Source organism: Canis lupus, chromosome 4 (genome assembly GCF_048164855.1).
Source record: "Canis lupus baileyi chromosome 4, mCanLup2.hap1, whole genome shotgun sequence".
Classification (NCBI taxonomy): Eukaryota; Metazoa; Chordata; class Mammalia; order Carnivora; family Canidae; genus Canis; species Canis lupus.
The window spans coordinates 42,677,596-42,702,992 of NC_132841.1; the positions used below are offsets into that span (position 1 = coordinate 42,677,596).

Below are 25,397 nucleotides of genomic sequence, written 5' to 3' on the forward strand. Positions count from 1 at the left end.
GATTTCATCCATTTCTAGGCTTTGGATTTCCATTGCCATTTGTTTTTGTGTCCAGATATCAATAGACTGGAGAAAGGGTGGTGGTGAAACAATAGGGCCAAAAGTTATTTTTATAAAGAGAGGGGGCCAGTTAATAAATGATGGCAGAGAATAATAGCACACAGGCACTTCCCCCCTACTCCATCCTTCTAGCAAGTTGCTGTATTTGCATAAGATTTTAGTTATTTGTGTGTTTGTTACAAAGGACTTGAGGTTACTGTTGACCTTCCCCTCCACTGACCACTTTGATGGATTCAGCCATTCCATCACTGATCGGCTAAGTAAGGAACTGAAATGAGATCACAATTCTGCAAAGAGAAAAAGTCACAAAATGCTTTCCTGGGTGACTCAGCACCAGTCTGGGGAGGAGAAGGCAGTGATCTATTTAGGTGTGGAATGTTTGTCCTTTGAAAAGTGCCCCCTAAAGACTAGGAAGAAGGAATGGCTAAAGCTAATCAACAAAAGGGTAGGAGAAGGAAGAAGTAATTAACTGGCATTTGCTGATATGAATCAGACCCAACATTGCCTTATAAGAGAAAAGCACTGTGGTGATACCGAGAAATGCACTGAACAAAATGGTCAGAAGTTTTAATAATCTCCCTTCTATTTGCAAAGTCCCTCAGTTTCCCTAGCTATTCGTGGGGATAAGAGTAACTGACTCATCTCACTGGCTTGTTGTCAGCATGAAGAAAACCTCAGATATAAAAACGGTTAAACATTTATAAAGCCCTCTAGAAATGTGAGGTCCTGTGATCATGGGTCTTTTGTTTCTTTACTTGTCATGCAACTCTAGAGCATTGCTACTGATTTCTTATCAGTAATGCTATGCTATAGGAAACCAGTTGCTAGAATGTGTGCATCCCATGGGGTTTGCCCATAGATTCATCCAGCAAATGCTCTATCTTGCAGGCGCAACTTTTATCGAACTGGCCAAGATCTCAACAATTGCAGTACCTGCCAGAACACGGCGTGCATCATATACAGGTACCTGGCCACAACCAAGGCCTGCTATGGGGGCCACAGAACACCCTTGTAAACTCTCTTAGACACAGAAAGTCAAGAGAGAGGCAAGGACAGGAAGCCTTTGAATACCTGAAACTTAAAAAAAAAAAAAAAAAAAGATGTTTAACTCGGAAATGTTAACATCTGGTTCCAAGGCAGACATTGCTTTCTTTCCTTACAATAAGGTCTATGAGCAAATCTTGTTAATCGCCCTACACTTACTGCTCAGTAAGTATAGGCACCACACTAAGCTCCGTGTGCATATTTATATCTTATTTCACAGTTACATCTTGTGAGGCAGGTGTCAGTGTCTTTGGGGAAGCTAAGCTATGTGACCCAGCTTGCATTAAACATTTTCAGAGAGCAGGAGGGGTCAGACTCAGGACTCAAATCCAGATCTTTCTGATCCCAAGCCCTGTGATCTCAATTATTCCACCACGCTGCTTCTTCCTCAGCAGTAGCTATTACCTGTCAAGCACGTGTTATGTGTCAAGAACTGTACTAAGCACTTTGTGTTCACTACTAAGTACATAATTTCCTTCTAGCAGAGGGTAAGGTTGCTACCATAAAGTAGATTTTTATAAGTGGTAAATGGGAAAAAATCATAGCAGTAAGTGCGCTAAACTTAAAGTCAAAATCCCCAAGTTGAGCCCTGCTCAACCGCTTGAGGCTCAGTTGCCTCATCTATGGAGTGGGGACAATTATTCCTATTAAGAGTCACTATGAGGAGCAAATTAGCTCATATAGGTGAATACCTTTTATAACTGCAAACCTCTGTACAAATCCAAGGGTTATTACTGTTATTACTAGAAAGATCGATGCCCCCTTAGCTGGAAGTCCACTTTTGGTGGCAATGTAGAAAAGTAGCCAAAAGCAGTCATTTCAGTTGATGGCATCTAATTTTGTCTGACTAAAGTATACAGTTGAGCCTTCTCTATTACTTTTCCATCTTGGAGGAGAAAGGCAGTGAGAGCCTGAGCAAATTGAAGCCCAATTGTGTTGCCTGTGTCTTCTGTTTAAAACCTCTCTGTCTCTCTAGCAGAATCCTGGGGTTTTGTCCTAACAAGGGGGTTTGAGGACAGAGGGGTGCTGGAAACAGAAGTCAGGAGGTCCCTATGCTCCTTATGTTTAGGAGTCACAGGACCACGCATTTTTATCAAATAATACAAGGTTCAGGACTACTCACAGGAAATGCCCTTTATCTCAGTGTAAAATATCCCCTCAAAAAAGGGAGCCCTGGAAAAGGCTTATGGTATCAGAAAATGTAAATAGGCAGTCTCATCAACTGCTTAACTTTTTACTATCTTTTTTTAAATATATATATCTCCTACATTTTATTTAAGATTTTATTTACTTATTCATAAGAGACACAAAGAGAGAGCGAGAGAGGCAGAGACATAGGCAGAGGGAGAAGCAGGCTCCATGCAGGGAGCCCAATGTGGGACTTGATCCCAGGACCCTGGGCTGAAGGCAGATGCTCAACCACTGAGCCACCCAGGCGTCCCTATATATCTCCTATCTTAAGCAAATTTCCTAATCACTGGGAGGACCAAGACATTTAGGGAAGACAAAATCTATTCATCATAAACAAGAAGAATTGTTTTTAATGAACCTACATTTAAGTTTTGGATAATCTATTTTTTTCAGCAGTGAATGATGTATTTTCTACTATCTTAAGATGACTTTTTAATTAAGCTCTGTAAGTGAAAAGGACAAGTGGTTATTTCCCAATCTACTGTGAGTTTCATAGCCTGGTCTTGAGCAAATCATTTCTGGCCTCTGAGTTTCCTCGTCTGAAAAAAGAGGGCCTTTCATTAGATGACTCCTATGGTCCCTTTTGGTCCTGATGTTCTGACGTCTTATGCTGAATTAAAAGTGGCAATATTTGGCTAAACTATGACCTTCCAACAAGTCTGAGAATGTTTGCATTTTTCTAGTACGTACTTCAAACATCCCAAGCAAACATTCTAAATTAAGTTACACCCCTGCACTGGTTAGCAAGCCTTCACATACACACATCCCTTTCCAATTTTCCAAGAACAGCAATTGTATACTCCCATCCCTTATTACCATTCAAAGCCAGACTGCTCTCCCAGACAGTATCTACAGCCTTGCATCTAAGCCATTGCGAAGGAACGGGCAATTAATTTGATGAAAGCAAAGAGATCAGAACAACATCCCTGTCAGAGTAACAGTGGGAAGATGAGAGTTGTCATTTTTTTTTTTAACATTTCAAATAACTTCAAACCTTGTGTTGTGTCCTGGAAAATCAGATCTACAAACTGATGAATAAGCGATGTGAAATACTCATCCTCAGGCCTTGTTAAGCAGCAGTCTCTCTCCCTGATGATGGATGGGCCCAGGGCACATCACTGTACATAAAGTGCCTGGACACCTGATGGGTTGCCTGTCGGGTCTTCTTCTATGGAAATGTTGCTGCTAAGTTAGCAACACATAAGGTTTTCCAAATGGCTCCATCAGCCAAAGGCTATACTTGTTTCCATCAAGACATGTGAGGTCATTGGTTCTATCCAACTCATTGTCCTGCCTCCAAGAATAGCCTTCTGGGTGCCCCAACCCCATGCCTCCATGGCTTTCTTCTTACCATGAATCATTCTGGCAGATCCTACCTCACCGAGGGGAACAACACTAATACCTACAGATCCCATGCATAGCTCTCAGGGGTTCCATACAGTAGGGAGGATAGACTCCTTGGAATTGTGACCACCATAGGTACCAAGGGAAAAATGTGGGAATTGCCTCTATGCCTTAAGCTGGTTGCAGGCTGTTTAGTCCCCAGTCACTCTCCTTAGTGTTAATCCTAGGACAAGTTACTCAAAGGATTGGGTGAATGCCACCTGTGGTACCAACATAAGTAACATTGAATTACCTGGTGAGAAGGCTGTCTTTTTTTCAAATTTATTTCAATCCTTCTGATTATCCAGCAGGGGAAATCTGAGTTTGGTACTAGAATATCTTCAAAGCCTTTATAATACTTGCTTATCACACTTCTTTGCCAGAAGAGAGCAGCTCTCAGATTCATAGCCATAGGCAAGCAACAGTATCCAGCCAGAGGGTAATCATTTTAAATTTTTTACTGAAGTTTTTAACTTTGAAAACTAGTCCTTCTATATATTCATCATAAGTAATGCAGGTCTCCACTTTCAAAAGTGATATTAACTGTTTTGTATAAATGTTCAAGTTTAAAAGTGAATTGACTTAGAAAAAATTAAGTAAATGTGCAGATGGTGTGGGGAGTTTCACAAAGGCCTGGAAGGTGATAAATGAAAGATGAAGTTTGGGAAACGCTGCACTAAGGAATAAGCTCCCTTTTCTCTTCTCAGAGGCATGGGGTCCCTCCATGCCACATCCCTCCTCCATCCCTCATCTATTCTCTGCTTTTCCAGTACTTTGTCTTCGCAGTCAGTCTAAAAAAATAAGAGCCTTTTTGGAGGTCTTTGGCTGCACCAATCATGCATTTATTTTCTGGATGCAGATCCCTGAAAAAATCTGCTTGGCTTAAGTTGTAAAATGCCTCAGATGTTTTAGGGAAAAGAATAGGAAATCTTTCTCATAATCTTTCTCCTATCTAAGCATGTTGCTTCAGCAATGGAAACAAAAAGCAAGCTGGAAACTTACCATTTTAAATGGGTGAAGGGTGAGGTTGGCCATGGAAGGTTTGAAATGTTCTAGAGAGGAGAGAGCAGCAGAAGAGCCTTTGTGTGTGGGGGAGTCTACCAGGACAGCTCTTTCCTGCCTCCTCTTCTCAGCCTCAGCCTCTTCTCATGGCTTCCACTGCACTCATGGCTTTTAAGTTTATTTCTGTGACACCATCCTCCCCTACCTTTTTCATGAGATTGCTCTCTTCCCCTCTGTGTTTACCTGTAAATATTTCCATGTTGATATCTCAAAGCCACCTCAAATTCACCATTTATCAAAACACACTGCTTATTTTCTCCCATGAAATGAACTATCTTCCTAGTAGTTCTAATTTGCTCAAAGCCATTAACCATGACTTCGTAAACCTTAGTCCCCACTGCCTCGCTCTTCTCCTTCACAGTATCCATCAGACTGGCTGCTAATCCTACTTGCTAAATCCATCTCCTTAGCTTTAGCTCCTCTGGTCAGTCAAGGCCCTCATTATTTGTCACTTGAATGCTACCTCATTTATCTGCCATAGGTCCCAGGTAATCCTTCCAAATTTAGCAACCTTAGACTGCTAAAATGCCCAAAAAGTAAAATCTTAACATGTCACTCTCCTGCTAAACAATCTTGTCCTGGTTCCTGTTGCTGCATTTAGCTAATTTTTCAGGGCCCTTTGAATGTGATCCTAACCTTCTTACCTGCTGGGTCTCATATTTCTCCCAAGCCACAGAGAATTCAGTTTCAAATACTGTGTGTTCTATCATACCTTGGTGCCTTTGCATAAGTTCCCTCATTTCCTTGGTTGCCTTTTCTGCCCTGCCTTGTCTGGAAATTTCCTCTTGCAGCTTAAAAGCCAGTTCCTCTGGATAACCTTACAATCAATCCTTCCTGTGGAGGAACCCTATGGCATGCATGTTCCTCTGCCATACCATTTATCCTATTGCATTATAGTGTAGTGTTGATGAGTTTCTTTCCTTCAGCAAATGGCTAATATCTCAAAGTTGTGGGCCAATATCTAGTATGTAGTTGGTGCTCAGTAGATACTTGTCAATAAAGAAAATGGCTACATTGACTGGAGCAAGGATAAAAAGCAGTGGTGGGTTTGAGACAGTTATTTAGATTGCCCAAATGCCATTGTTACTATTTGTGTGTGTCCCTGCCCTTGGGTGGGGAAGTGGAGGGTCTTAACTAATCAAATTTCTTATTGGAAGGCTTCTATGCAGCAGGTCCTCAGTAGATATTTTTGAATAGAAACAAACAACTGAATGTAATACAGAAATTGTCAATTTTCAAATACCTGGAATGCTATATACTCTCGACAAAATGGAACCTAATCAAATCTTCCTTTGATGACTCAGAGAGCTTGTTGCAATTTCACAGGACATTGGGATCCTCATTCATCATGGCCATCCAACATTATTGCCCAGTATTTCTGTACCAGCTGTGGTTGGAAAGGCAAAGTTTGATTTGTGGCAAACCACAAAGTCCCTTCATGCTTAAATATCTCCCCTCTGTGGTATCTGAACTACTCCAATGATCTCTTTGGGAGAGGGGTTTAAGACATTAGACCCGCAGTCTTTCTTGGTAAAATATCAAAACCCAGTGTGGTGAGTAGAATAATGGCCCTGTAAGATGTTCATATTCTAATTCCTGGATAGGTGAATGTTACCTTACATGGAAAAACGGACTTTGCAGATGTGGTTAAGGATCTAGGATCCCCATAAAGGGAAGACAGAGGCAGGAGATGCAGAATCAGAGAATGAGATGTGACAACAGAAGCAGAGGTTCAAGAGAGGTAATCACAAGTAAAGAATGTGGACAGCTTCTAAAAGGTAGAAAAAGCAAAGAGCAGACTCTCTTACAGAGCCTCTAGAAGGAACACTGCTCTGCTCACACTGGATTTACAGTTCTGGAGGACTTCCGATCTCCAGGGCTCTACAAGTACCATTTGTGTTTTAAACCACTAAATTTGTGATCATTTGTTTCAGTAGCAATAATAATACAATCAGATTAAATTTTTATGATTCATAAACTGTTGACATCTAATTGGAGGTCAGTTTTTTTTTACTTTTTTTGGATGACTTCTATGACAGCTAGCTGAGGGCAGAGATCTGTTGGGAATAAATAAGAGTGCCTATTATAGATACTTGGTCACTATAAACACCTTTTGTTCTCACATTTAATCCTAACAATCATGTGAGACAGATACAAATACTTCCATTTTGCACATGAGGTAACTGAGGCTCAAGCACTTGCATAATACTCATATTAGACAATTAGGACTGAAAGAGTGAGAGCACATACACAGTTACTCTGAAGCTAGTAAGTGGCAATGACAAGATTGGGACTCAGTTCTAGGGCCGGCTAGTTAGATTCTACAGCATGCTGCCTTCAGAGGCCAGACCTGTTTATGGGATGTCAGCAGAATGTTATGTGGCCCAGTTCCCCTCAGCCAAGGGCATCATGAGGGTTTGTGTTTTAGATGTAGGCCCTAAATAATGTTCTCAAAGGTTAATCAAGGACCACCTGCATGAGAGTCTCCTGGGTATCTGAATACTAGCTGCTGGCCTTCACCCCAAACCTGCTGGAGCAAGGGGTGGGATGAAGGATAGGAGTCTTAATTATAGCAAGCTCCTTGGAAAGGTCTTATCTGAATAAAGCTTAAGAAACATTCAACTAGGTAAATCAGGGTATTTTTTTAAGACTTTATTTATTTATTTGAGAGAGAGAGAGAACATGCATGAGAGAGCACAGTGGTAGAGAGGAAGAAGCAGGCTGCCTATTGAGGAGGGAGCCCAATGCAGGGCTTGATCCTAGGACCTGGGATCATGATCTGAGTTGAATGTAGATGCTTAACTGACTGAGCCACTCAGGTGCCCCAGAATCAGGGTCTTGAAAGGAAGAGGTAGCAGTTGATTTATGAGAAACTTTTGTGACAAACAGCCTACATGTCCATGAAAAGAAAATTCTTGCTAATAAAATAGCCCAGCAAATAGTTTTTGTTTTAAATGCATCATGGGAAAGATGATTTACCTTTCTACTAATTAAAGGGTTACACCGTCATATACAGACTTAACTAGGGGGTGCATGTGAGATTGGATGCAACATGAAAGGAAGAGGAGGTCAGGGGGCTTGCTCATATAGTAAGTGTAATTTTTGAGGCCTATTTCCAGTGAGAAGAGAAAATGAGTCTCTGTCAGTCCACTTTGGGGTCCATGCTTGCATTATGCATTACTTAGAGGATTCATTTGTAGTCACTCCTTCCTGCCACAATTCCCAGCTCCTCAGGCCTCATCTGAGATCAGGAATAGAATGGCAATCCCTGCTGACATTCCTCCTCCAGTTAAGGTTAAGACCAATTGAAGCCCAATTCTGCTCCCAAGCTAAGAGCCCAAATGCTAGGAACTATCCTCTGGTGAGTCTCCTGTGTATCTGAATACTGGCTGCTGGCCTTCACCCCAAACCTGCTGGAGCAAGGGGTGAGATAAAGGATAGGAGTCTTAATTATAGCAAGCTCCTTGGAAAGGTCTGATCTGAATAAAGCTTAAGAAACATTCAACTAGGTAAAATCAGGGTCTTTTTTTTTTTTTTAAGATTTTGTTTATTTATTTGAGAGAGAGAGAGAGAGAACATGCATGAGAGAGCACAGGGAGTCCTGGAGGAGCAATCAGAAATACCAGGTAGGGCAGATATGCAAAGTGCTGCCTGGCACCACTGTCCCCCTCTTCAGGAGAGAAGTGTAGTCACCCCATGCTCCTGAACCAGGTAATATGTGTGACACTGAATGCCAGGAGCCTCCACCACCATCCTCTCATTTCCTCAAGCTCCATGGACCATGGGCTGCATTTTCATCGTGATTGACTCCTGTTGCTGTTACAATTCCTTCTGAATCAGACAGAGAAATCAAGGATATTCAAGAGGAGATTTAAAATAAAAAAATAAATTAAAAAAAGAGCACATAAAAATTGACATTTTAAATGGTGAGATAAAAATGAAATATTTTATATTCTATTTATTAATGATAGGTAAGATATTTTGTTATCACTAAAATGCTACCGAGTGAGAATCATGTGGTTGAATATGCTTCATGATTTTTGGAAAGTTTTATTGCCTTATGATAAAGCAACTTGAAACCTGGTCCCCACCCCCCCCCCAAAAAAAAAAAAAAGAAATCAAGGATATTCAAGAGGAGATTTGCTGCAAGCATCTCCCTTTGCACCCAGCAACCAGCTTTTCCATTGTACCTGGTGTCACTCCCTCACAGTTTTGGTATTCAGAACTCATCAGAAGGAGCCTATTTGGAACACAAGCCAAAGCCTTACAGCTGTGTGCCTTGCAGGAAAAAAGCCAGGCTTGTACCTTACCAAGGAAAGAGGCTGTGGAGTATTAATGAGCAACCTAGGGTCACACAGTCAGTGGCACTGAACGTTTCCTAGAGTTTCCTTCTGCAGTGAAGCTTTTTGACCACTGGGTCTCGGCCTTGCCTGCCACTTACAGCTATTACCTAACCAGAGAAAAAGGTATTATTTTACTAGAAATGCAATATGCACCCAGGCCTATGGGCTTAGTAACCAACTTTCCACTTAAATTTTTTAGTATTTTCCTTTTGTCTGCTTCTGATGCTCTGCCAGTGCGGAGCTGGGTGAACTGTGAGAGCTTTTCCTTCTAGCCACAGTCCTCCCTCTGGCCAGCAATGAAGTCTGCAGTGAAAAATAATTGTAAATTACAGAGCATATCTGTTCTTTCTAGTAATCACAGATGTGTTTGGATTCCTCAGCACATTCCAATATGGACTGAGCAGCATTTATTACAAATGCTGGAACAGGAACATTATGGCAATACCATCCAGCATCCCCCAAACAACTGCCGCCAAACATGGCTCAAGCTCTCTCTTTAGGAAACAGACATAGAGTTTGGGGTACATGTGGAAATTTCTCTGAGCCTCAACAGGTTGATCCCCAGGACATTTGCTCCTAGCCCCCATTTTTCTCAGTAGCTTTGTCCCTTTCTTCTTCTACCTAGAATGCAAGGAAAAAGTAGGATTTATAGCATCAGCAATTTATCTGAAATAAAAATTAAATCTATTTTAATGCATTAATAGCTAAATAGCCTGAAACATACCATAAATATAAAATCAATCAAGTTTAGAATTTCACAGGAATAACAAATGGATGGCTGCTGGCAAAGAGGCCACGGCTGACCACAGAATGATCCAATCTTTATTTCTCTGTCAAGTTAATGTAACAATCATTACTGTTTGTTAAGCCAGGCATAGTGCCAGGTGATTTGCCAAACACTGTACATGTATCATCTCATGTTAGACTCCCAACAACCCTAAAATGTGGGTATGGTTGTTGTTATCACTCTGCAGATGAGGAAACTGAGATGCAGAGGGGTTACATGAGCAACTTATCCAAGATTCAATGTGGCCAGAGCTCAAATCGATCCTGCTTTCAGGAGATTTTCCTGCCCCTGTCCCCCTAACCTTTGACCTTGAATAATCAATAAATGTACGTGTTTAAAGCTCTCTGAGATGATCTGCCCTTTCTGAGGTCCTAACATGAAGACCTTCTTGACACAGAGCCACAGAACACAGGGCACAGACTTCTTCCATAGACAGTGATCAGCAGTGAAGCTTTCTACAGCTTGGTACTACTTATTTATGTACCAAGAAGAGAAACTGCAATTCTCTGAGGACTCGTCAGCAGACGGATGCCCTAGGAGAAGGGGTGCACTTGCCAACTTAAAATGGCTGCAAGTTGTGAAGCTTAAAACTATACCCTATAAATAATGAGCAAACTGATCATTAGAAGAAAGCATTAGGAACAAAATCCCATCCAGGCTTGGGGAGGGGTTTGGGGGGAAGAAAACAAACTAACAAAAGCTCCTACTTTCCCAGACTATAATTCTTCCCAAGAGACACTTTCCAAAGTAGTGTGATTTATCCAAGTGGAGAGGAACCAAACTATCCTCTTTGATTCCATTGATTCTTACAGATAATTCTTTAAAAAAGAAAGTTGCAGGAGGTCAATAAATCTGTGGTGCACCTGGGTTCTATGGCAAGAAGGGCCACGGAAGCCCTCTGACAGATGAGGAAGAGATGGAGAGGGGTTCCGAAGATGTTTTGTCTCAGGAAGATGCTATAGATCATTAATTTCCCAGCCAACTTGCCTGGACTGTATGGTTTATGGCAGTGGCTTGTCACCATTTCTCTTTATAAAAGAGCAAGACTCATCTGCTAAGAAGGAAGTGCAAAGAGCCCACCACAGACCTCAGCAGCCTACAGTAGACTCAAGATTGCTGAGTACCTATATTACCCTGAGTAGGCTGCCTCCTTTTTTTTTTTTTAAGATTTATTTATTTATTCATGAAAGACACAGAAAATGAGGCAGAGGGAGAAACAGGCTCCCTGGGAGGAGCCTGAAGGAGGATGCGATCCTGGATCCTGGGATCATGCCCTAAGCCAAAGGCAGATGCTCACCTGCTGAGCCACCAAGGTGTCCCTAAGCTGCGTCTTACGAGCATGTCCATCTTCTAAGGAAATGCAGCCTCATGGCCAGAATTACCCTGCAAGCTAGAAACACTATTATGAGGTGGTCAGCTTGGTCATAAAGTGCCCCCCATGGTGCCCAGCCCCAGATTTGGACTGGCTCCACAGAGGGTCATTAAAGTGGTGCACCAGGCCTTGATCACCATCACCTCACCACCCCCACCCCATACACATTTGGCAACTAGGACCTCACACAGATAGAGACTGCTATGTTCTTTTAGCACAGTATACCTTAGTATACAAGCTTTGGAGCAGGACAATATAGGTGCAAATCCTGGCTCTGTCACTTACTCGTGTGTGCTCTTGGCAGAATATTTAACCTCGTAGTTTTCTCATGTATAAAATGAAGTTAATATCTATCTCATGGGGTTGTGAGAATTACATGAGACATGCAAGAATTACTGAACTTCTAGTATAGTGTCTACAATACGGATTACACTCCATAAATGAGAATAGTAGTAGTTGTCCCTGTCTTCTTACCTCCCAACCCCTCCTCCTACCCACCTTCCTACTTATCCTCATTACTATTATTCATTTAATTATTCATTACTATTATTCATTTAATTACCATATGTCCTCACCTAACAAGGTGCAGGTACTCTCATACTTCCTTTCTTAGAATAAAAACCCCTGGTAATAGCCAAGCCCTGGGCTAAAACATTTGATCCCTCTTTAGGAAAAACAAAGGACTAGCAGTCAGGAAGCCAGGATTGGATTCTGATCATAACTCATGGTGCGACTTCCCTTTGCTAACCCCTTTGTCAGTTTAATGGGGATAGGAACCTTCCCAACTTCCTGGGCTATTGTAAGGGTAAAATAAAAACACACATATGAGAGATTTGCAATATGAAAGTGCTAAATAAAAGTAAGAGGTTTCTACTGTTTATTTCTATATAAACTTTTATCTCCTTTTGGCTTATCTAACTTCAGTTTGCTTAGCCAAGATACTGTATCTAGAGCCTGGCTCTGTTGCTTTCTTATATACTTATGTATTTATCTACTTTTTGCTTCTCACTATTTCTTCTTCCAGAAAAGCTGTGACTTAGGCTTCTTGCTCCTTCCAATTACTTAGAAAAACATCCTTCTACTTTTCACCTAGCATGATGGTTTAAGCATTGATCTGTCAGATTAGTAAGGGGCCCTCAGGAAGAAAACTGGAAAGCTCTCTTCCATTTTTGCTTTATACAGAGCTCACTTTCTAAGTGCAATGTGGTGCCATGCACAGGTATCTTGGGCAGAAAGGGCTCTAAGGCTCCTCAGTGAACTGGGCACCCCTCAATCAGGTGGTAAGTATTCCTTGCATCTTCAGTGGACTAATCTCACAGACCTTCAGTGCTCCGGACTATCTCAATGGTTCCTGGCCTAAATCCTATATTGTAACAATTTCTTGACCATTTGCCCCAAACTGTGAGCCAGAGCTCTGCTCAAGCTCAGCACTCAATATTTCTCTCCTCCCTATGGAATATGAATGGCAGAAGATGCTAAGGGTGTCAGGGTAGGGAGATTAAGAGGTAGAAAAGAAGTGGTGGTGAGGTTGCAAAAGTTACTGGTGTTCTACCTTGAAACCAAGCCCAAGGCAAACAGTCATTCCCTAGAAACTACAAAGGACCCTCTGCTAAGGGTTTACTTGTAAGCACCTTATTCCCCTTTCAAGAGGTTGCTGAATTAGTTAAGCAGTGAGTTGAGGGGTATCTCCTCTTCTCTACTCAGCCTCAAAATGAAAACAGATGAGAAAGGGCACTGCCCCAGCCTATTTATAAGGCAGCTGCTACCAAAACAAGATATACTCCCTCTCCTCCTCTCCAAACTAAACAGTAGTTTGTCAAATGGATGAATAAGAAGAAAAGTGGCAGTTTTCCTTTATGTTAATAAATTGTTTTGGCCTAAAAACCATTAATCAATTTCTTTCCAAAGTGTACATGCTTCCCTATACTCTGCTATTTGCCTGGACTTGAAAAGAAAGTCACTTTCAATCCTCTTTAAATTGCCAAGACTCATGGGGACAGTTACAGGAGGAGGGTGGGGAGCTCCCTAAGCTCTAATGATTATAATGGAAACCTGTGGTGTTTCCATAGAAACATAAAGAGTATATTCTTCCCAGAATGTATATAGAGGGTAGGAGTAAAGAGTGATGTTGCTGACAAGGTGTACAATTACCAAAAAGCTAAAGGTATGAGTGAGAAAGTAAGGCAGTCAGTCCCTAAGATAGGAAGACAAAAGATAGTGAAGAGTAGAGTGGGCCGAGACCATATCCTATGTGAGGACATTTCGCCTTTTATTGTGTCCCATCTGCACAACTACCTAGCAAGGTAGCTTTATAATCCCCATTTTCAACTGAGTCTCAGAGAGTAGCAACTTGCCCAAGGTCACCCAGCCAGTAAGTAGTATAGCCTCAGTTCAAACCCAGGAGTGTTCCACTTGAGAGCCTCTGTTCTATTCTCTATATTGGGCTGAACTTTAAATTGTGATGATGAGACAGAGTTAACATTCTGTCTCCTGGCTCTTCTCTCTCCAGGCATGCCAGTTCTATACACATTCTGGAATCTTCCAGAGCATTATTTTTCTAATTGGTTTTGGGACACTGTTCTGAGTCTTAACAAACTCAAGTGGTTTGTTGTTGTTGTCATTTTTTTGAATTGTGAAGTCAGAGAAAAGTTACATATAAGGAGAAGAAGGAGGTCTGTTTATGTTATGTTCATATAATTTGGTAGAGGTGTATGCATAAACAGTTGGAAGGTAGGGGTAGTTGAGATAAATGCAAAGCATTTTTTAAGGCAATTGTTAGTTTAATCATCTCTCTCACAGGGTGGGATGTAAGATCCGTGAGAGAAGAATCCACATCTGTCTATCTTACTATTATCCCTGCAACTGAGTATAATGTCAGGTCCAGAGCAGGACAAATGTTTAGCTGAACAGTTGGCTGGATGGATGGTTAGCCGGATGGTAGGTAGGATGGATGGATAGACTATAGGTTGCATGGATAGAAGGATGGATGGTAGAATAGATGGCTAGCTGGCTGGATAAATGAATAGTTGGTTGAATGGATGAATGGTTGGATAGATGGATGGATGGATGGATGGATGGATGGATGGATGGATGGATGGATAATTGGTTGGGTGGATACTTGGTTGGATAAGTGGATGGTTGGCTAACAGTCTGGCTGACTGAATAGATGGGTGGAATATCCTGTACCAGAAAGCACAAGAAATTCTGAGAATGAGCAGGAGGTACCCACTTTATTGGGCTCTATCTGGTGCTCTAGGATGAAGGTTATCTTTATGCCTTGGGGGGAAGGCTATGAATATTTCAGGAGGTAGCAGAAACTATGAATGTGGGTGTCCCCTATCTGTGAACTAGTGCTAATGGGGGTAAGAATCAAAGTTTGCAACTTACTGCTTTAATGCTTTCCTTGAAGCAATGCAGAGATTGTTGGAAACAACTCTTCCCCAGCCTCTGAATCCATCTCCTTAAGTTTCCACTGCAGAGAGTGAGGTGCAGGGAGTGCAGACAAAAATTCACCCTAGGCCCAGAGACAGAGGAGTGCAGAGCTGGATAGTGCATCCTGGAAGTGAAAGCCTCATTTTGAGTCTTGTGGAAGCCTTTGTTCACTGAGCTGGCAAATCCTGGCCTTTGGCTAAAATGTCCCTAATTGCTTTTGATGTTGACTAGTATTTACTGAAGACACAGAGCCACTGGACTACCAGTTCCAGGAAGCCAGAAATAATGTCTATATGTCTGTCTATCACTCCTTACCTAGCACCTAGCACAGGGCCTGGCACATGGGTGATACTCAAGAAATATTTGTTGAATGACTGGCTGTATACTTGGTGCCTTGCTCTGAGCTGAGTGTTGTACATGCATATCCTTTAAATTTCACTGAAATCCTATGAGTAGGTACCATGCTCATTTTGCGGATGAGGACACTGTGGCTTAAAATATGAGAAATGACTTCCCCAAGATCTCACAGTTAATTAGTCATGGAGCTTTGCTTTGAAAAACACAGCATTATATAGATCACCCAGCCAGGAGTATGTCCCTATGGAATAGACCAGGGAGGAATGGACAAAGAAAGGATGACACCAAGGAGAAGAAAATCTGGGTAAAGCTTATCAAAAATGCAGAAACAAAATTATCAGAAACATCTTCCAAATGCTTTCTAAGCACTAATACCCCATCAGATTGGCTTCAAAATACACCATCGGGATCTTCTGACTCTTTAGCTTCTTCCATCTTGGAATGTGCATTTGAGGGTTTTATTAGGCATGTGTGACAATCATGATTTGCCTTTCCAGCAGCACTTACTCTGATCCTGGGTCTCTGAGAGGTGACATGAGGGTAGTAGATAAGCACAAGTGTCCCTTTAATAATAGCTCCTTTTCATGCCTTGCTGGGTAGAAAGGCCTTGGACTGTCATGCTACATCATAAACCCAAGTGGGATCTTTTGTCTTCCATATGAAACATTTCATTTCCCTCCTTGCTAAGCAAGGAGAATGCACTGTTTCTGTGACTTTGCATTTCCTTCACTTTCTACACTCCTACACTGGTTACTCATCTTGGGCCATCTGAGGCCTCTAGAATGAAACCAGGTGAAAACACAGCTGAGAGCTTAAGAGCCTTCTTATAATCATCTCGGCAGTGGAAACTCCCCTGTAAGTAAATCTCCTAGGGAGGAAAGTGGACAATTAAGGGCAGAGAGAGCTGATGCATAGCCTTCAGGGGCATCTGTAGGATTAATTCTTTCTGGCCCTGCTGTCCAGTTTCTGGGGAAACTGAGCCAGAGTTATGAGGCAAGCTGACAAACTCTGACACACCTGCAGGCCTGATTCTCAAGCCCTCAAGGGCATGGGAAGTGTGAGTACCCACTGTGAGCACCTACTATGAACAAAGCCAGAGCTTCTGTACTCCCTGTCCTCTGACTCTTTCAGATTCTGGGAACCCTCAGTCCCCAGATGCATCATGTTTACCCCAAAGATCTGTGTACAGATAATACAATGGAGTCTGTACATTAATGACTCCAAAAACACACAAATAAAATAGCAAAGAAAAAATGGAGATTAGGAAATGCCCATCAAAGGAAAGAATTTAAGTATGTCTACATGGAGGAATACTATGAGGTAAGTGTATAGGGAAAGCTCTATGAGACACATTGTTAAATTGATAAGGAAAAGATAAAGTCATAATGTATTAGTGGTAATAACGGTAATGATGATAATAATAACACTAACACGAGCTACCACATGTGGAAGGCTTACTACATGCCAGGTACTGCTCTAAGAACTTCCTTTGTGTTCTCTCACTTAGTTAAAATACATATTAATTTCAAAGAAAGCCTTTGAGATAGTTGCTGCTCTTGTGTCCATTTTATTGATGAGGAAATTGAGTTGTCAGTTTTATCGTATATGCCTCTGCATTATTTAAATCTTCTATAATGAGACAGTTTTTGTGTAAAATGCATAAAAAGAATGAACAATTTAATAGCATTAAATAAATGTGTGAGAGAGATTGAAGCAATATTTACTGAACACCTACTATCAGGCTGCCATATTACACATCTCATTTAGACTTAAGAACAACCCTAAAAGGAAGGCATTTCAGGTGCCAATTCAGTCCTTGAGGAACTGGAGGTTGAGAAGGCTGGCAAAATCTTCCCAAGGTCAGTAGGCACTTAAGCATCTGGGACTTGATCTCAAAGCCTATGCTCTTCCATGTCAGTTGGACTCTTGGTGATGCTAAATCAATATGTGATGATTTGAATTTACTTTCCTTCCTTCTCCTCTATGTTTTTCAGTGTAGAATATGATTTTCGGCAGCAGGAAGGCAGGTTCCATGAAGTTCTACAGAGTCTGGAGGAAGCGGAACCAGTGGAGGAGGCATCTCCCCCACCAAAGTCCCCAGCAGAACCCCCAGTCCCTGAGAAACAGGACTTAAGGAGGAAAACCAAGAAAGTGAAGAAGAAATGCTTCTGGTGGATCTGAGCTTGTTGGGTCTATTCCCTTTGCCCTCCCCAGATACCTCCCCATGGTGGGGAAATCACTGCCCTCAGGCCTTCTCTACTTCTTAGCACAGGCCCCAGGTGGTTAGCCATTCAACCTGCAGAATGGGAAAGACTCGGGGCTAGTTTAGCTGCTGCTGGACACCTGACAACTAATCTCGCCCGAATGAATGATACTGCTTGCTGAGGACTTCATGGAACCTAGAGTGACCACTTGCCTAGTTCCCTGTCATACATGACCAGGCCACAACCTGGTTTGAAAGTCTAAGTTCCCACCATGAGCAAAACCTCATCACATTTTCCAACACCTCCATGATACTAAACACTTCCTTCTCATCCTGGGTTCATCATCCCAAAAGAAAACAATGTTGTGCATAACAGGAAGATAGAGGAGCATTATAAGCAGACACTCCAGGAAAAATTAGATACATAAACTGGCAGTTTTCCAAGATATTGTCATACATAAACACAATAGAAGTAAGGCATAAAAATGTGAAATTACCTAGTGGGTTGGGTCATTTTCATTTAGATCCCAAATCAAGGATGTGTCATCTCATGCTGTGTGAGCTTTATAGTCTGTGGCAGAGTAAGAGGTTATAGCAGAGTATAAGGAACTTGTTGGTATGGCTACCCTACAGTTGTAACTGCTGCAGTAGGGCCTGCCTTAAACCATCATGTTCTCAGCCTGGGGCCTTGTTTGGGCTTGAACTTTAAGATTGGGCTTGAAGTTTAAGATTCCACAGTTAATGTCCCTGCAATATTTAAGAGATGAGATCCAGCAGCTTGTCTGTCCATTTCATCTTACTAGTAATATAAAACTAAGGTAAAAGACAACACTGGTTCTTGGTCATTCATCTCAGCAACAGCCTTGTAGATAAGTTCCAAAGTATATTAATCTTCACAGTCTCCCTTTCTGATGACCAGGTGATGGTCACCTGACTGAAGAAGCAGCAAGACTGGGGATGAGGATATATTTTTTACATTTTAGTATTAAAGACCTTTCCTTCCCAAAGTCTGAATTCTTTTGAAGTCTGACTCATTCTTTTGAGAAGACCTCATACATGTGGGTCCAGTCAAACTTGCATGGCTGAAAAAACTACTAAAGTAAAATAATTAATTGCTACATACTCTTGGGGATAAGGGGCAGGTTGGAAAGGCTCCTATCCTTTGCATTAAATTCTCTACCAGCCTGTGGTTGCATTGATGCTGCTTAGAAAAGGGACCCTAAAGCTCAATAAGCATTCAGTGAAAAAGGCATTTCATAATCCCCTTTGCTGAAGATCAGGTGTCTGAGTTAGAGTCTGCAGAGTGCACGTGGGATGTATGTACCCCACTGCAAATTGAGACTAACTGAACAAACCACTCCGACAGCTTCACCTTTCCCTGTCACCCTGCTGCAGTGCACAAAGCTATTTCAGTGGGAACGAGAGGGAAATTTGGCAGAGAGTCTCAGCTTGCACTATTTAAGTCTTGGAATGTCATTCAAGATGTTCTCATTCTGTTTCTAGTGTAATGTTTAAACCCACAAAATGAGACCAGAATACATAACACTAAGTTGGAATTAAGATAAATACACTTGTCATACTTAAGAAGTCACATTTCAATAAGATATGCTACCACTGGCTAAAAGCCACAGATCTTTCTGTATCCACACAATCAACTCTCAGTTGGCCCCAACAGTGGAAAAGAACAGCACAGAGGATAATCCAATAAGACAAAATCATTTGGGATCTCATATAATTTTATCTCATAGTAGAGCTTCTATCTTAATTTGCTTTGCTTACACTAATTTTCAAATCAATTTATATTCTTGGGTAGCATGTTAGAAAATAATCCTGTTCCTGGAATTAAGATACCCAAGTAACACAACAGTCTATTACACTAACCTTTGACAAATTGCTTAAATTTTCAGGACCTGTTTGTCCACTCTTGAATGGAAATATAAATCCCTACTCTACCTACTTTATAATCTCTGTGCATATTCCAACATCAAAATGAGCAGGATGACCCAGAGCTGAGCTGGATCACTTGCCAGAGTTAGCCTGCAATGATGAAGAGGTATCTGAGGTAACTCACACAAAAAGGATAATCCAACCCTTGGACAGTGAAGCTCACCTTGTCATACATTTACATTGAGTTGGGGGGCCTAAGATAAATCTTCAACTGAATTAAATGAAATTGGAGTTGGAAAATGTTGACATTTTTTAGAACAACAACAACAAATGAGGCTATAATAATTCTATACCAAAGCACAACACAGCATTGCTCAGGCCACCAACCTGAAACCAGGAAGGGGGTCTTTTCTGAATATTGAAAATTTTAAATAGTTAGGAGGGAAATGGATTCAGTAAACAACTTCCTGCTAAACAAAAGTGGTTATCTCTATATTTTGAACAACACACAGATCCATATGCCAAACCTCTATAACTCATCTACCATGTGAAATCACTTCTTTGTCAAATATTACGTAACATCTACCATGATATTCTACAGAAATAATGTACCTGAGGTTATATGGTTTTATGGAGAGATATTCATTTAGAAAAAATTACTTTTATAAAATTGAAGGGAAAAAGACCAAAACATCAACTTCAGTTGTAGGAGTTTATGTAGCTGCTTTCTCTGTAGTCAAAAAAATAGGTACTCACTATACTTGGAACTTCATACCAGTTCATCTATAGAGCACCTTCTTAAAGACTATGTACCAATGTAAGGTTTTGTAAATTTCTAAACTGTTTTAAATGGGATATTATCTTTTGCAATAAACTTACATATTTTTCCTAGGCTTTAAGACTCCATTACTAGCTTGGGTTGATTTTGGTTATAAAATTTAAACTTAAAAAGGATGACTCAATGGTCCTAGTGACAGAGATCATTTTCATTATATTCACTTCTGTATGTTTCCCAGGAAAACAAATCAACAAAGAACATATTTAGAATATAGTGCCTCAATGATCACATGAAGCCCGTGTGTCCTGGGAGCAAAGGAGGCTGTTTAAATCAATCGAATAGTTCCTAGCATCATTCAGATGGATACACTTTCATGATTTTTATCGTTATTGTACCCATACAAAATAATTTATTCAACATTTTAAAATTTTTTCCTGTAACTTTCTTCCTTAAAAGGAAGCTTTATATCACTATCATAAGGAAACCAATATGATGTTCCAAAATTAGAAGATGAAATCAAAATAATGTTATCAAATTCTTGCTAAGGTTTTTGAGTGTTGAAGGTGTAAAGTCTGAGACCAGCTCTCTTTGTTAAAAAGGGAGATAAGCAAATATTCAATACATGCTAAAGCGACTTTCACATCAAACACATTTTCTACTTGACTAATCAGGATGTTTGAGAGAGAATTGAAAAGAAAACAACTTTTCTGTCATGTGATTCCATTTTTTTTTCCTTCATTGTCCATGAGCCATGTAAAACCAGCTTGTTTATCAATTTAAGGCAAGAGGAGTCTTGGGCATAAAATCAGAAGTCTTGGGTTTGATACTCTTCTGCCATCTTCTTTTTCTTAGGTGACTTTGGGAAAGTTAACCTCTGTGAGTCTTGGACTCTTTTTTTTTATATATAATACTGAACATAACCTTTGCCTTACAAGGGTTTCTAACATTTAAGTGAAAGTCCTGAGCATAATGTAGAACACACAACAGATGCTCATTAACTTTATATGCATTCATTTGCTGATTGAAGTAAATTGGGAGAAAAGATGCAAGATGCCTTCATGGGGCTGCAGTGGGTTTTCAGAAACAAGCTTAAGATTTTCTCAGTGCAACAAATGGTATTGATGAGGAATAAACTCTTCCTGCCCTTATTAAGACCAAAAACCAGGACAGTGGATGTTCACTGACAAAGTCCTCAGTGATCCAGAAGAATAATATGCAGGCATATCAAGCACAGCATAGGACTCTGAGAAATTAAAGATCCTTGTTGTGTGGAATCAAATATCCTTGAGGTAGAAGACACTGCAAGAGCTGGAGACCTGCCATTTTAAGTATGAGGCAGTCAAGTAAGGCTAGATGAGTTATCCAAGGCTCACGGGAATAGCTCAGGGAAGTCAGTGCAATGTAGTGGTGGGATAATATGGGAAGTCTACTGGACACCATGACCCAGGGCAGTTCCAGGAACCACTGACACTAAACTTGAGACCCATTCTAACTGGCAGGTTCAACTTTCTCATTAGCTGAGCAGAGGTTTCAAATGGCCTCTGACCAAAAAGGCTTTCATTTCAAGCTACTCAAGGCAACTTGCTGTATGACAAAAACATATTTCTTTTTTTAAGCCCCAAGAAACATAGATGTTTTATGATCATTATGGTCATAAAGTGTGGCTTACAATAAAAAGAGCTGTGGGACAAATCCATACCCAACCAATACTGTTTGTGTTTGGTGTAAACCATGTTTGAGAAGCTTAATGCTCATAAGCCCTTTTGGTTTCATCTCAACTTGATTTACAGCTTGAATTCTTATTGGTCACACCCATCACCCCTACTCCCAGTGTTTCCCAAATATATTATTTCTGTCTGCCTCCTACTGTACTCTTCATGGGCCCTGTAGGAGGGAGTCCATGAAGAGCAAACCTAGAGCTTGGTTTTCTCACTGCCAGACTAAGCCAGGTGCCAAGATAAGCATCCTTTTCCTCCAATACTGCCATCCTGTTCCAAACCCCTTCTCTTAGTTGGCCTCCACAAATGTGTCCTTACTGATCCACCAACATGCACTCCCTTCCAGTACATTCTCCACATTGCAGCAAAGGTAATAACTGAAAAATTTAGATCTGACCCCTGTCACACTTTGGCTTCCTGATAAATTTATAAAGAAAGACCAGGTCTGTCACTATGAAGGGTGCACCTGCCTCTCCCATGGAAATGCCCATCTTAGGCACTTTCCTTGTCTGCTCTACAGTCACATTGAGTCACTTTGGCTTCCTTGAACCCATTATGTTAACTCATCCTTAAAGGTCTCTGTAAACTTTTCCTTCTGCCTGAAATATGTCATCCTCCCTGCCCAGTTTCCAACTCTGTTGGGGCTTCCCAGGTAAGGTTTTCCAAGACTACTACCACCACTTCCCTAGATCACATGAAATACCATTCTTGCACAATCATCTGGCACCAGGCACCGCTCTATCAAATTTTTTGACACAGTTGACCTTATACATATATTTGTGTCATTTTTGATGACTGTATTTCTCTCTCGTAGTCTATAATCTTCTTAAGGTAGGAATCCTGCTTATTTTTGCTTACTTTTGTATCTCTAGCACTTAGCACAATGGAATTAAAATATCTGTTGCAGGAATAAATTAATGAATGGTTTGGATCCAGTGGACAGACACACACACTCAAAAATGATTCCCAGCTTTTCTCCCTTCCTATTCTCATATGTGGATGGTCCCACTGGAGTGTACCGGTTCTGTCTTCCCCCCAAGAACATCCATTCTTCTACTGACTAGTAAGTAATGTGCCCAGGGCTTGCATTCTACTATGGTCTATGTGGCACACAGGACCCAGAAACATCAGCCACTATCATCCTACCTCCACTGCCAACCTCCTAACACCTTTATTCTGAATATTGACAGTCCAGCTTAACTTTGTTTCAGAACAAATTGTCATCATAATTAAATCCCAATGCATTTTGCACATTTTACCAAGACACTGCCTCGCTGTATGAAAAGAAAATTAGCTCTGAAATTAAAGCAGACTGTTAACTATTTTCTATGTAATGTTTCCATTAAAATGCCAAAATTTATTACATGTGACCTAGTCCATTTTATACAAAATGCAATTTAAAGAAGACAGGGTCTAAGTGAAGAAGCATTGGGCAGGGTTATTTTGCCTTGGCGTAAACCACAACTAAAATGAAAAGACAATAAACATCACACCAAAGGATTATTTCTTCCAAAGTAAATAAAAGATTTATTAACATGAACGGCCTCATCAATTCTCAGAATCCAGAACTATATTTATTTAATTTCACTCAAATGAAACCAGTATTTTTTTTCTCCTTGCAAAATCTTAATATGCATTTTTTAAAAATTATCAGCTAAACACAATGACCTCTCATTGGTGCTTGGATTTGGTTTCCCAGGTAGCACATGTGATATTGTGATACTCTGGTTATGCTGACAGAAAAGCCTTTTTTCTCCTGAGCCAAATGGGCTGAGTCATTTTAATTGTTGAAATGCAGAGTGGTTCACTTAGTTCTTATACAAAGTACCCCAAACCTTGACTGAATCTAATCCCACATGCAGAAATTCCATATGGGTGATGGAGAAGAGGGGAAGTCATATGCTGCTGTCATTGTTTTTTGTTTGCTGGTTTGTTTCGAGATGAAAAACAATATGCTTTCTGTAGTCAGGGATCAAAGGGAGCAAATTCAATGTCATGCAATGAACTCACCACTCACCAGACTGGATTTCCTGGAAGAGATCCCTCCCTTCTCTCCAGGACCATGCATCCCCAGTGCCAGGGAAACTTCTCAGATGAACCCCAGTCCATAATCACTTTTTTCCAACCATTATTGATTACCTTCTCTGTGCTAGTCAAGAAAATCATAGATGCAGTCCTTGTATCATAGAGCTTATTATGGTCCAGTGAAGAGAGATGGGTTCTGATAATAAGCACACAGCCTTTTTTGATTCATGCACCTGGATGTCATCCTTCACCCCTTCCTTTTGACCCTCTTAATGCTGTCCTTGTTATTCTCTTGTGATAATTAATTGTCTTAAGTTATAGCTATTTCTAGTTCTCCCTTTAACTGATTTGTTCTTTTTCCCCACTATATGTTGTGTCCTGAGAGTAGGAACTATTTTCCTTACCTTATGAAGTCTTTAAGTGCAGGAGGTGTTGTTTAACTGAAACAAATGATTTCACCATGATGAGCCTTTGTCTGTTCCACATAGAACCCTGCACTGCACTGGCTTTCAAGGGCTACTTTCTCTTATATTTTCCAGCTCCCTCAGATCCAGCCCCTTCCCAGCTGCCTGGGGATCTCTCTTAGACACATATCTGACTGTTTCCTGGCTTCCAAATCTCTAATAGAACCCCACCACCATCCTAGTACCTAACATTCCTCCCACAGCAAACAAGATTCCTTACAATCTGACTCCAACCTAGTATGTGTTGCCTAACTTCCTACTACTCTACTTCCCTCTATGCCCGCCTCCTTGCCACTTCCAAAAAAGTCTCAGGCTATTTATAGCATATCAGTGACTTAGCACTGCTGTTCCCTCTATTTGGGACATTGTTCCGATACCTATCTATCATGGGAAATAATTTTCATTTGGGGGAAAATAAATGAGTATTAGCCATATTACTACTAATTATGATAATAAAGGCTCTAGTTTCTTGAAGTTTAAATGGGCTGTTATTAAATAATGCTTTGCTTCCATTAACTGATTTATTTCAAGGTAGCTTACAATTGCCCCATTTTCCAGGAGAATAATTGAGGCTTGGAAGGATATAAGTAATGTGTCCAAGCCTATAAATGTAAGGTGGTGAAGGCTGGAGTTGTTCAGGTCTGCCAAACTTGGGAGCTTGGGCTCTTAACTCCTATGGCAGACAGTGAGTTGCAATTTAAATGTCACCTCCTCTCTGTAACTTTTTCTGATCATCCCCCGCCCCTGCTATGGGATTAGTCACTCCGTCCTCCGAGTACTCATGGCGCTTTAAACAGGCTGCTGCTTATATTATCTTGACATTTCTTTTGTCAATCTCTCATGCATATCTCCACCAGGGAACAAAGTCCCGGGGGACAGAAATTTTCTGCATCTCTACCTCCTTCTAGGTGTTTATCACATTGCCCGAGATGCTGTAAATGCTTCATATATGTTTGTCAAATGAACTGGGAGAAAATAAGAAGATGAAAATGTTAAGAGAAAAAACAGCCCATGGTAGAGAGACCAGAACAAAGCCAGGAGCCCTGACTTCTGCTCCTTATTTTATGCACAATTTTGAAAAAGTACTTTCACCTCCATCCCCCACATCTGTCTTTAAAATGAAACCATCTGCCTTTCTGGCTTCACAGGCTGGTTAGAAGAAAAGTAAAATTATATACATGAAAATGCTTCACTAAGTTTGACTATCTCATTAATTCCTATTTTTAAAGAAATAGTGTTTGAGTGGTTTTTTTTTCCTGATTATAAACGGAAAGCGAAATCATTTTAGAAA

General features: G+C 40.8%; 2 protein-coding genes across 3 annotated transcripts in view; one reads left to right on the plus strand and one right to left on the minus strand.

Annotated features, from left to right (window-relative positions):
• The window catches only part of DOCK2 (dedicator of cytokinesis 2), a 397,905-nt gene that overhangs the window by 187,307 nt on the left and 185,201 nt on the right, over nucleotides 1-25,397 (minus strand). The gene's annotated exons all lie outside the window — the stretch shown is intronic.
• The window catches only part of INSYN2B (inhibitory synaptic factor family member 2B), a 150,398-nt gene that overhangs the window by 95,463 nt on the left and 29,538 nt on the right, over nucleotides 1-25,397 (plus strand). Inside the window, exons 3-4 of one of the 2 annotated variants that reach the window (XM_072824199.1) lie at nucleotides 949-1,023; nucleotides 17,026-20,014. In XM_072824199.1, coding sequence (XP_072680300.1) covers nucleotides 949-1,023; nucleotides 17,026-17,212 — 262 coding nt within the window. In that variant the 3' untranslated portion in view covers nucleotides 17,213-20,014. Of the gene's footprint in view, nucleotides 1-948; nucleotides 1,024-17,025; nucleotides 20,015-25,397 lie in introns of those variants that run through there. The other variant, XM_072824201.1, reaches the window with a different exon arrangement.